This window comes from Strix uralensis, chromosome 19 (assembly GCF_047716275.1).
Source record: "Strix uralensis isolate ZFMK-TIS-50842 chromosome 19, bStrUra1, whole genome shotgun sequence".
Lineage (NCBI taxonomy): Eukaryota > Metazoa > Chordata > Aves > Strigiformes > Strigidae > Strix > Strix uralensis.
The window spans coordinates 11645899-11659344 of record NC_133990.1 but is presented as its reverse complement, the minus strand read 5'-3'; the positions used below and the strand labels follow the sequence as shown (position 1 = coordinate 11659344).

The following is a 13446-nucleotide window of genomic DNA, read 5'->3' as shown; positions in this document are numbered from 1 at the left end:
CTCACTGATTTTAAGATTTAATTCTTTTGCTAGTCAGAAACTATTAAAAAAGGGAGCTGAACAGATGTGTTCAGGATATACATTGTATAATTTAATAGGTCTCTTCTATTTCTGATTTCAGTAATTCACTGAAATATTTATGGCCTTGCCAGAACAATGAATACACAGAGTTATCTCTTTAGTTATCATTATGCTGCTCCTTCCCAAGCAGCTCTTCCAGTAAAAGCTATGGTTCTAGTTTATTAGCTGAAGAATATTAAAGGTATGCTATCCTCCCAAGGCAGAATTGTCCCCACAAAGATGATCCTGCAGGAAATAATGTTCTCTTTCTGGTACTAAAAATATAAAAAGACATAGCAACATGAGTTTCAGCAAATGCTAGCAATCAGACAATATTCTTGGGGTCAACAGAAGATTCGTATTTTGATATTCAGCCCCTGCAAATGCATTTTTAACATCACTAGCCTAATTAACAAAAGCCAAGTTAGCCAGGGTATGCCTACCCACGTTACAATTACATCTGGATCTTGATGTACAGACATAAACCAAAAAGGGGGGGCGGAACAGCCTACGCTTACACATCAACTTTTTCAGAACTCTCCTGGTGAACTACAGCCAATTATCTGTACAAAATTATGGCACTGTTGTATCTTTAATTTCAAGAACAAAATAGTAATCATGTATATGGCATTAATTCTGTTGTAACAAACAAACACACCAGGGCTGCAACAAATAAATAAAAGAAATACAAATACTTAATAACACTAGCTCTTCTCAAAATAGCAAAATTGTTACTTGTGAAGACTTGCTACTTCACCTTATAACTTTGTTCCACCCACACTGTCAAAAGAATAGGAACGGACAGCTAACACTTTGCTGAATATGGAATAGTTTTGGCAATTGACTGTAATATAGTTAAAGAAAAATAAACTGAAGAAATAGATAGATTCCATATTTCAGCTTTTAATGCCTGAGATGTAAGACTTTGTCTGTGGCCTAAAAATCAAAAGCAACTTAACTATCAAGAGAACAAGCACTAATGGATGCTGACCACCAGCAGTTTGCATTGCCCTCTTTTTATAGACAGTCAGCATACAAGCAAAATGAATACAAAAACTGGGCAACTAAACTTCTGCCTGTAGGATCTTCATAACCAAATGTATAGTGACTACTGTGACTAGCAAGATCAATATCAGTAAGGTAAGTAGGATTTTTGGAAGCTATATTAATTTGGAGATCATTTTAGTGAACTTCAGCATGACTGCCATGTGTCAGATCACAGGCTGACAACAGATTAGAGGGACATGATGGGAAAAAACAGTTCAAGATGCACTGCTTGAGTACCTGCTGAGCAGAGAAACAGGCTTCATAGCACTTAATGGATACTGATGACTGGGATTATATCAACAGGAGCAAGATTGTATTTTTGGATAGAAATTTCAGGGGCAGAGTGAGGAAATTAGCAGTCAAAATACTTGAAAGCTGCATTATGCTAGTGCACATTTCAAAATGCCGATTGCCTGCTATTTTATGAAGAGGTAAGTATGTTCCAGGGTTAATCAGATTTTGGCCATTACCAGTACCAAGTGTATTTCTTTTCTAATTTTGTGATAGAAAAGAAGAAAATGCTTTCTCAATTCTTTTTAGCATGATTTGCACCATATGGTCTACTAAGTGCAGCCAGCAACTACTTTTAAATGCTACAGTTCTTTCAGTGAGGCATTATTATCCTTTGTATGGTGAAAGTAATTTTATGTCTTCAGGAGATGCTTGTATTCTACAAAGCAGAAAGGCCTCTCAAGACTTAGTTTCTAAAAATAGCTTACAGTCTTTCAAGAAGATGAAGGATGAATCTTTCAAGGGATGAGCTTGATTATTCTGTTTATTACTTCTTATTTGCATTTCTGGATCTTGAGGATCCTGTAGTAGTAAGCACTGAAAACGAGCTGTGGGGTTTTTTTTAATAGAGTCCTCACTTGAAGAATCACCAAATTGACTTCATATAGCTGACATTCAACCTACAAAGCTGAAAACTGATCTGCGGTATTATCACAAGACAATATGTGCTTGGAGTTTTTCAGAAATACACTGAACTTCCTTAAACCTCCTCCCTCAGGCAAAATGTCATGCTATTATGGAGGAAGAGAACAGTTTGTGTGGCTAATTCATAAATATGTCATTTTGACCTGGTTGTCAAGGATGATCTTTAACAAGGGAAGGAGTTTTCTTTTGGAAGAACACTTCACAACCTTGTCTTTGCACCTGGACTTTGTTTCACATGCATTGTAAATGAATCAGAAAGGTATTTTGGTTAGGGCTCCTTTACTTCATGTTGTACAAAATGAAGAAAATAATGAAAGAGAAGTTCTATTTAGAAGGTAAAATATATCATAGTGGTTGCCCAGCTATACATTTTTATCCACTTAGCAATCTAAAAAAATTAACTTCAATTCTCTAAGAATTCATTAACAAATTATTTTGTCATGGACATCTTTCCAGAAAAAAAGGAAAACGTTCAGTCTGCAATGTAATGTCTATTAAACTTTTTTATTTGATGTATGCTATTTATGAAATGCTACATACATGACAGCCCCCTTTTTATGACAGCCTATCTGCCAGAAAATTGAAGACCACATGGGAAACATTTTGTGAGAATCTGGCATAGAGGACTGCAGACAGAATGCTATTAAATAGTTACTCTGCCTTAACTACTATTTCTTTTTTGAGAAAGAGAGAGAGAGAGAGAGAGAGGGAGAAAGTGAGAGAGGTTTAAAGCTTTAATCTCATACACAAGCTCATCAGAGCCCAAATCTATCTGTAATACTCTCCAAAACAGAATGAACTCAGAAGGATGACGTTCAATCTTAAAATCCTTCTCTGCAGAGCTATTTTTAGCTCTCAGGTTCATAAAATGGATCCCTGCTGTGGCTCCAGAGCTTTCTAACATGTATCCTACTTATTATGTTTGACACAACCACATGCTGGAATTCAGTTGCATTTTAGAACTAAAAGTTTTCCTTGCACCATTTCAAACAACTCTATGTGACAGAACTCTACCACTGTCAGTGGTGGAAAACCAATTATTTCCTCTCCTGGCCACTTACTCTTTTCACTTTTACCAGTAACTCTAACTCTAATATTCTGGATGCTTCTGAACAATTTTTTAATAATCTTATTTTGCTTTCTTCTCCGTAGAGTGATACAATAAATAAGTATTGCATAAATAATGTCAAATAAGACACTTTTCATATCTTGAAACATTTCCTCAAACATATTTATTCAGTCCCTTTCTAAATTAATTCCCAAAAAATGTAAAACCGATATTCAAATCTCTGATACAATCATTATTGTCAACCATAATTCACCAGCTTTCCAAAAACTCCTATAATGTGTCAGGGCATTTCTGTTTTGTTTTTGCAAATCAATCCATCTACACTGAATTAAAATTGACATGTCTGCTCAACTATAGGTAAATACAATCAAAATATACTATCAGTTCGATGATCTGAACTGGAAGTCATATAATAAGCCACAGTTGCTTCTTAGATTTCCAACTGCATGCAGTTTATTACAGTAACTGCTCATGAACTAGCATATTTTTTACTAATGGGAACAGATTTCTGTTAATGACCTGAGGATATACACGTATCTCCAAATGAAACTGCAGGCTACATTCACTCCCTACAGCAATGAAGTCTTCATTAAGACATTTTGATACATGTTCATGTAAATTCAGCAGAATAACATTTTGTAAACATTCCAGTATGAAAATAGAGCATTACAGTCAGGAAATTCTGCTAGTTTTACATGGTTCTGGAAATCTTCATATTCCTCATTCTGGCATTAATTTTCTGCTTTAAGTTTTCCAGAAAGAAATGTACACTGGAATAACTTTATATTCTACTTATAGTTTGATGAAGGTGCATACTGAACTGACGCTGAACCTGCACTGTCCTCCGGTGCTATGAATTACTTACTCTGCCAGTTCACATCCAATCTTAAATAAAAATATCTATCTTCTTTGGTAAAGAACTGATACCAGATTTAAAAGCTCTGGAAGATTTCTTTCCTCCAGGGCATTTCCTGACTTCAAAACTCACATTTAAAAATGCTTAACAATAATGCTCTGATTTTCTAAAAATTTGGAGAAATCTTCTTGTTCTGATGCATCCTTTGCATCTTGGAAGAAGGATCTATATCTGTGTGGTTTAAGGTACTGAGTTATTAAAGCTTATATTCCAAAATCCTGTTGACTTAGACCACATGCACCGCTTTTGTTTAAAGCCCACCAAGATCAATGGAAATATTTCCACCACCAAGTTTCAGTGAGTTTCAGGTGATTTCTTTTGAGACGAGGAAAGCCAAGTCTCTAGAATCCCATGTGATACTTACTTTGACTTCTTCCTCCTAATGTTTAGATCAAGATGACCTTGAACTATAGAAAGTGATCGGTATATTGGCTTTGGAAGACTGATGAATGTATTAACAGAACCAAAACAACTTTTTGATATTATCCTTCCATTTTAACTTTCATGAGGTCTTTGTTAGGTAAAAGCCTGTTGATGAGCCCAAAAGTAAAGAGACTGTGCAAAAGGCAAGGGAAACAGAAGAACAAAAGTAAAAAGAAAAATTGAATCAACCGAGAGATCTCTAAATGATCTGCCCTGTGGCAGATAAGTCTCCAGTACCATCCCTTGGCTTTACTGCACTAACAGATGACTAATTTTAGCTCGCATACGACTTATCACTTGCCCAGTCAACCCTTCTAGAATGGGATGAAGTGTATCGTATACCTCTGAATTATTAAGTCTTTTCAGAAATGTTTGCCTACTCCCAGGTGAAACCTCAGAAGAATAAATATTTTCTTGATTTATTAAACCACCGTATTCTTATTAAAAGCTAGTAAAAGAGGAACAAAACTCTCTTTGGCTTAATATAAACAGAAGAAATTTTCAACTGACAATTAACAAAACAACATACATGCTATCAGAAAGAACATAAGGAAATACCTGATGCACTTTTCTGGAAGAATATTTACGATCCAAAAATATTCTGTGACTTCATTATAATTCAAAACACTGTTCGTTACAAAGATTTATTTAATTTACTTTTTTGTTCTTTGCTTACTCTATATATTTTCTGTAAAAGTCTCACTGTTACTTATTCCACAACCTTCAGTGAATTAGAAAAGATACCCAATTTACTTAAATAAGGTCATTATTCTTACACCGATTTGACACTGGTAAAATGCATGCAATAATCTGTCCTGAGATACCTGCTTAAAGTTAAGGAGGAAAAGGACTTACTATTTTAAGGGCATTAATATGGAAAAGCACTTCTAACTCTAGACAGATACCAGTTTTTCCTCATTCTGCATTCTATACCAGTCCTAGGAAGTACTGACTAAATCTTAAGCAGCCAGAATTTAGGCAGCTCTAATCTTGGAATGAAATGAAAAAATAATACAGTGAACAAATGCTACTGGGTGAAGCACACAACAGAAAAAGTGGCCCCATCACCATATGAAATCAGTCCAATTGTAGGAGAAGGTTCTGACTGTGAGTAGGGCAAGTTTAGGTTACAGTGAGGGTTAGGGTTAGAAAAATAAAGGGGACAGCCCTTAGCAGCAGCAGCCCTTTTCGCATGTTTGTAGGTCTTCCACCGTTCTGACAGACACTGGACACCTCACCCCTTACCTATACCACTGTCCTAACCCAGTCCAAACAGAATCTCTTCTCAGGATCATTTTTCCCACATTTGGAAAAAAAAAGCAACCCATGGTGACTACTGAAACAAGCTACTCGCAATTAGCAAGCAAGACGCTATAGCCACAACATTGATGGAAGAAAGGAAGTATTTATGCATGTGTATACATGCAGACATGCACACAAAGATGCACACACTCACTCACAATCTACTTCCAAAATGGCACGGACAGACTTAGCAAGGTCTCTGGCTTCTGCTGCAAGAGCTGTTGTGACCGTAGGTCCAATCCTTCCCATCCGTGCAAGAAGTGCTTTAGTAGACAGTGTTCTTCTGTTACTGAAAGAACAAAATATAGTGTTTATTTGTAAGATTATAAAATAAATGGTTACTTGTAATAAAGTGAACTTGTGTTTCTAGATTGATTTTGGTCTCATTCTATGAACAAAAAAGATTCATACTACCAAACTGATGTTTGCCTCAGAAGCAGCTCTGTCTGTACAATAAAGGTATTAGGAAAGTTTAATTCAAACAACACGCATGTCTCAAAATCTTATGTCAAGAACTCAGTGGGTGTCAGGAAAGTAACTTACTTCAAAGTAATTTTCATATTAGCATTTAAGAAGGGACACTGCTTTAGGGGAACCAGTTCTTACCTTCTACACTGTTAGTGAGTCAGTTGGTTACCTTAGGTTTGTGTTTTATACTGCAATCCCTTTACTAAAATAAAGTCTCTGAACTTTATAAAACATGCAACATCACTCTTGTGCAGTGCCAATGGGAACTGCATTTAATTGATTAGGATTAGCATATGACAACACAGACATCTACAACATAATAGTTGATCTGATCCCGCAGATTTTTTTGAAATCAAGTTCCAGCTATCTTCACTTAGATTTGATTTCCTTGAGAGCTTACTGAAAAAGATGGCAGGACAGAGACCAAACAACTCTTACATAAATATTAATGGAACACTAGCTGGGATATATAGGCACAATCATGCTGATATTCTGAAGGACCAGAAGCTGCTCTAAATCTGGTTGAATATTCCTAGGTACCTTTTTAAACAAGAAAAGTAATAAAACTTAAATAGATATACACATTATCAATTTATTTACACGCTACTGGATTAATGATGATGCAAAATCTCTTGGGGAAATGTAAAAAATAATTTAAAAAATTGTAACCCACTGCTAAGGTTCCTTGCAATTTTAACTAATCCTTAGCACATTATAATTACTTTATGGAAACATCCAGACAGCCATAGCCATGTAATTACTAACTGTTTTAATTTAATTATGAGGTTTTTAATGAAGCTGTATCCTGAAAGCCTAATTTATAATTCATGCCATTCCCTCTCTTCCAATAAAATGACACTCAGAAACACACAGCAAAAACTATAGGAAAAAATAGCTACAAGACAGTTTTTGGAGACTTTGAAACAATAGTAGAGTTTTCCAGTATTAACAGTGCCATTTCAATGTGAGTAACCATGCCATTTCGTTACCTTAAAACTGTCGATGAAGTAGAGTTATCTGAAAGAATTTCATGAACAACCTGTTGGTCACAGTAAAGAAGTTAACAGTTTATAAATCGACATAGTCAAAAAGTTAATACCTTATAATTTATTGTTCTATTTGGGTGTGGGGGATTTGATTTGTAATTAGATTCTAGTCTCTCCCAGCTAGAAGTGTAAAAGTAAAACACTGAAATATTATAACCCCTTTAAATGAAATAAATACAACAACATGACTTTTTTTGTTTCATAAGATTTCAAAATATTATCAAATGTTACTTTTGCTGCCTTTTTCTTCTAGCAAATTTCACAGAAATTGGTGTGAGTTTGTGAAAAATTAGGTGGAAAAGATTATCTGATAAGTTTCATTTGTTTAGTGTATAGCAAAACATAAAGATTAAGGAAATTCCTACACATACACCATCTTTATTTCTAGCAATGGAAGGATCTCTGCAAACTAGTTGATAGTCAGTTTACTATGTTTATTCCTCAGAAACATCATCACAAAACTTTTCCAAATAAAATATTGCTAGAAATGAAAGGCAAAGTTACCTCTACAAATTGTAGCAATTTTTCAGTAGCCACCTCAAAGGTCTTCCTAGCTGATTCTGATTTCCGCAGCTGGCAGTCAAGCACTGTAACTCTCTTTCTCAAGTCTTGGATGTTATCCTGGGAAAGACATTTGAAGGCTTTTATTCTAACTATTTTCTCCCATGGCTCACATAGATAGATGGTGGGAATTGAAATGGATGTCTGAAATGTTAAACACAGTCTTTCCTACATTTCTGAAAAACACAGCAGTTCCTGAGGCAGGTATGCCCAAACTGTTAGTAAATCAGCTCCCAAACTGCAAGAGATCTTGGCAAATGATATAAAGATAAATTGAAATTGACAGCTAACAACAGTGATAGGGCTGAAACTTAAGAGAGTTTGAACTGATTCATGAATGGATCAAAAATACCAACCTGATGGTGACAGTAGCTGTCAGCAGGGTGGCATAAATAGCCAGTATGTGAACAAACTCAGTCCACTAGTTTGCATCTGCACATCCTTTGGCCAGAGTAATTATGACATATCTTAGAGAAAATTACCCCCTAGGATTTCTCTACATGCACTTGTATAACCTACTGATCAGTGTTAGGCATCCCTCTGTACTGCAGCTACAGAGAATGTGAGCCCCATTAGATCAAGTTCTGGAGGCTCAAGGTTTCAGCTTGAGTCCCTGCCACTGTTCATGTGAGCGGATCACGAGTAAAGTTTTCACATGTATATGGGCATGTTTGTTTAGCTAAGCTGTCTGCTAAACAGCAGATCTAGACCAAAATACTCTCCAAAATTAAGAAAATATCACTATCATTAAAAATAAACTTTTACATCACCATAGGTGATCTTTTCTGAAAGCCCACTACCTACTATAAAACTTACAAAAACCCCACCAAAACCCACTTATTGCCTTTACTTCAAGCAAATGAGTACACACATTTGTTTGTATACACTGTACAAAGCTGCAGAATCATGAGCACTCTGAATGTCAAAGAACCTGTTGATTGTAACACCTAAATTTGGTAATCTCACTGTCCACTATTGGAGAAGGAGCTGGTAAGCCCTCAGAGGGACCTCACTCTTTTATACTAAAAAGAATGTACTATAGAGTTGGTACCTTCTTGATACTGCTTCTTTTGAATAAGAAATGCAGAGAATCAAATATCAACTCAGATATATGAGTGCTCACTCAGAATCACAGAAATTCAAGCTAGCATCTCAGAAACAACTGTCTAAGAAAGCAACCCACATGCTCTGAATTTCTTAAAATTTTGGTATTTATTCAAGTCCTAGAAAACAAACAGTGCTACAAAAATACCTGACATAAAAGATGGGGCATCTGACCCCAATGTTCAGAAAGAAGAACTTCTAGGGTGAGATTTGTCTCATCTCACACACTCGCAATTAGATGAGGGAAATTCCTCCCTGGGAGCTGCACATACTTGCTATGTTGCTTCTTTGCAGGCTTGTATACCGCAGAGCTCAGTTTTACCTTTTAATACCTTATAATATTGAAACAATTCTCATGATGAAATAAGGCAATATTTCAGTAGTTTTCTTTGTCAATTCATATGCACGTCCATTTTTCATATGAAAACCAAGGTAAACACACAAATGCCAACCTGCTTGCACTAGTTCAAACTGTGTGTAGAAAATGGATCAGCAATTATGGGGAAAAATTTAAAAGTGCCTCAAATATTTTATTCCTTAGCATGTTTTGAAATGCCTCACTGGAGACGAAGTGGTTTTAAAATATGAGGCTCAATAAAAAAATAATAAATTTTTTTGGCAGGATACTGTTTGTAGCATTTCAATGATTATCTTGATTACATCTAAATTTACTTAAGAACAGGACTGGACTTTATATTGCTATTATTTGCCTAACAGAAACATAAATATGAAGGCCATTTTTACAGAAATACAGAAGCATACAAATACACATATAGTCTTTAAAGACAAGATATCTGCAGTCCAGAAGCTATTCCATGCTTTAATGCCTCAGATGTGCCATTTTGACCTATGACCCAGATATGCTTCTAGCTCCTATTCTTCCAGCCCAAAGATATCTGGATAAAGGAAGACTCATACACTTCACATTACCCCCTTCACTATGCATCACTCCAGTTATTGAATAATACAAGACAAACAGTGACCTACTTTAGAAAAGCAGATGAAAAGAAAATGAAAACAAGATACATGACAACAGCAAGGAAACCATGGTAACTACGACAGGCGACTGCTTTGCTTACTTTATTTTGGCCAGAATGATCAGTGAGCTGAGCCTTCAGCTCTACAATTTCAGCTTCTAATAGGCGAATTACTTCTTCATAGTCCATCTCCATTCCACGAGCCTGTCTTTGTGCAGCTTCAGCAAGATGAAACCTACTTCGCAGAGCTCTTGTCTCTTCTACGGCTGCCTTGGCTTCCTATAGATGATAGAATTTAATTGAAAAGTTACAATTCCAGCTTTAGCTCAAAAGTATTGCAGTTGGCATTAGGGCTACCTTTTAGTATTTATGGTTAGATGGTTCAATTGCTAATTTTTAAGGGTATGATGTGCAAACAAAGAACAGGTATTTACAGAGAGAGAATTTTCCCAATAAATTAAATCACAAATTCTATGATTACTGTAAATCTAATTGAAGGAAAGGTTTTATAGAAATGGACCTGATGCTGTTAATCTGCCCCATCACTTACATACTAAAAAAGTACTTTAATGAGATGTTATTTCATTTTATTATTGCCTGAATTTACACTCAATTCAGAGTCTGCCCATCCTGTAGATGGACTTCTAATGCAAGTATTCAGTCCATACTTCTTAAAATAAGTGCTGTTTTTTATTTTTTTGCCTAGCTGCTGTTCTTACATCGTTATCCTGTATTATCACAGAAAAGTGATATATAAAATTTATATATAAATAATGTATGGAAAATTGGAAAATAGGAACTGTTAGCTTTTAATTCAGCTAAAGTAAGCCCTAAATGTTGTAAAATCTGATTTTGAGAAGGATATTGCTCAGTTCCTTTTACTACTGAATATTAATTCAAGTTACCTTTGATTTGTAAATTTAGAAAGTTAAACTAAAGGACAACAGATGAGTTTACACTAGGAAAAAACAAACAAACTGCTCATAAAAAAATGTAGATGTACAGGCTCACTGGCACCAAAACCAGTAAGCCATCTTGCCCCTTAGCTTTTTATTAATCTGTGGAAATTCATCTTTATTAATCTGTGTAACTTTATATGAATTTTCTGAATCATTAAAGTTATGAGCTTTAAATATACAGATTTACAGAGCTAGAAATTCCTCATCTAAGGATACTTAGGTGAATATCCTATTCCTAGTCTACCCATTATATCTTATAGCTATATAGCTATATGGTTGGGAATGGAACTAGAGGGGAAACAGGTAGGGGTAGAGGAGAAACACACTATGAATCTATAATAAGTAGGAAATAACCTTCTAGAAACTAGGCTTGAAAGCACGGTTTCTGAAAAACCTAAGTGACCAAATCTTCCTATTTTTGTGAAGGAAATGTCATATAATATTTAACAGATGTCATATATAAATGTCTGGGGAGGTCAGTTAAGCTTACAAAAACATATTCAATTTTATTATTTCCTAACTTAGAAGAATTTGTTCTGTGCAATCAATATTCAAGTCAAGTTTTCCTATACTTCGTTATAATGTTTTTTTCTGTGAAATGACCTACCAATCTCAGTTTCAGATTACTTTTAACCTGTACACTGTTAGTCTTAATAAACAATATAGATTCATTTCAGGCCAGAAGTAAACTAATCTCAATGACATATATATAGGACATCATCTTCCTCATATTTACAATGGTTTTGCAGTATAATACCAATTTGGATGATTGCCATGGACATTCTGGTCTCTCAGAAAATAAAACACATGTAGCAAACAGCAACATCATTAGTGAATACAGATGAGATTGGTGCTATATAGTTTAGAGGTTTCTGTTATAGGAACAGAAGTGATAAGAGATACACTTAAATAACCTTTAATTTGACAGCAAGTATAATGATTTTTTTTCTTTTGGAAGCACAAAGCATTAGATAAGCCTATTTGACATGATGATCATCTCCACCTGGAAACACAGACTATTCAAAAGCTTATTGCTGCATGTCTTTCTGTTATTTGGCCAGTTTTACAGTTGTGTCTGTCTGCAGCGCACTAGAAGTGGTGCAAGGGGCCATTACTGAGAGCGCTCAGTGAAAGATCACCAGAACAATCCACCCTTCCTGAAAGCTGCTCATAGCAGTTCTTTTTCCTAGAAACAATTGAGAGAACACAGGGGCTTCTAAGTAGTTATGAATCTACAGAAGCAGAGTTCAAAATTGGTGCCTTTGTAGAGGGCATTTTCTTGCCACTCTAAGAAACAACGTGACTCAATAGCAAGAAAAGCTGGGCCCTGCTGATACAGAGGATGATTTGGTAGCCTTCAGTAGCAAAGGCAGCCTTCAGTTATAGGCTGGAGGTGGGAAAAAGACTCTTGGAGACAAAACTGAAAAGATGCTCTGATGTTAAGTTTAACTAATCTAAATGAACACAGAGGCCTTGACAAAGGGTGGCATCTTAAAAATGCACTCATAGGAATTATTTAAATAAACTGACATCAGAGAAGTCATGGGAAAATTGCTATAATGAAAATGAAGGTTCTTCATTTTGAAATAAGACCTCGAGATAAAGGTTTAATCTCTTATAATCCAAAATTGCCTTTACTCCTCCACTGTTTTTTCAGAAACCCAACTGTTGAATATTAATTTCTCTGTAATAGCAGACTAAGTATGACCAGATTTCAACAGCGAAAGACCTAAAGGAATAATTAATGAACAATGGATTCTTACATTACAATGAAACGATTATCCATACTACAACTGAATTAGCAAAATTTTCTGACAAACCAGAGCTGTTTGCTATAGCAGGGAGGCAAAGGGAAACGATACCATCAGGTTTCCCAGTTCTACAGTTACTGAAGCTGGCACTGCGGCAACATGGTGGGTTCTCTTATTTATGCAGGTAAGGGGCCCCCACCAGTGAAGAACAGATGGATTACAGCATGCTTCAGCAACATTTTCTCTTGTCCCATTCAACCGCTTGTATGAAAGAAGACGCAACAGAAATGGAATCTGCAGCTGCTAATATTTCATCTCTGTAAATGCCTGATGGGACTATTTGTCCTAATCTGGTATGAAGCCACTACAACAAATAAGAAACTACAGGCTGGAGGAGAGAAACTGAAATCTTACAGAATCAATTTCAAGGTACAGGTTTCTTTCAAAGCCAGGTTCCATTTCTTCCTTGGATAAATTCAAGTGTCAGGAGGTTTTATCTGAGCAATATTCCAGCCACCACAAACACTGGAACAAAGGTATTCTTTTAAACTACACAAAAAATTGTAGTTACAATTCAATTATGTTTATTCTTTAACTTTATAAAAATTGTATGCTGAAAACCTCCTTTAAAAGAAGTTTGAATATCTTTACTATGCATTAAAATAAAAAAGATAACAAAATAAAAATAAACCCAATACTTCTTTCAGGCAGGGTGAACCAAATTATATACTGCTTCCAAAATAGCAGCCATTCAAGTTCTAGTCTTCAAAGTACCTATTTTCCCCTTAGAAAACATAAGCATAGAATAGCAAATCTTAACCCTGTGA

At 35.5% G+C, this 13446-nt stretch overlaps 1 protein-coding gene across 8 annotated transcripts in view; it reads right to left on the bottom strand.

Annotated features, from left to right (window-relative positions):
- STXBP4 (syntaxin binding protein 4) overlaps window positions 1-13446 on the bottom strand; it is an 80266-nt gene that overhangs the window by 37520 nt on the left and 29300 nt on the right. For 7 of the 8 annotated variants that reach the window (XR_012631556.1, XM_074889236.1, XM_074889239.1 and 4 more), the window contains 4 exons: window positions 10012-10188; window positions 7772-7888; window positions 7211-7260; window positions 5912-6042 (listed from right to left, as the gene is read on the bottom strand). Coding sequence is in view for 6 of the 8 variants with exons in the window: in XM_074889236.1 (XP_074745337.1) it covers window positions 5912-6042; window positions 7211-7260; window positions 7772-7888; window positions 10012-10188 (475 nt within the window). In the remaining 2 variants the exon portion in view is untranslated. Of the gene's footprint in view, window positions 1-5907; window positions 6043-7210; window positions 7261-7771; window positions 7889-10011; window positions 10189-13446 lie in introns of all 8 variants that reach the window. The other variant, XR_012631557.1, reaches the window with a different exon arrangement.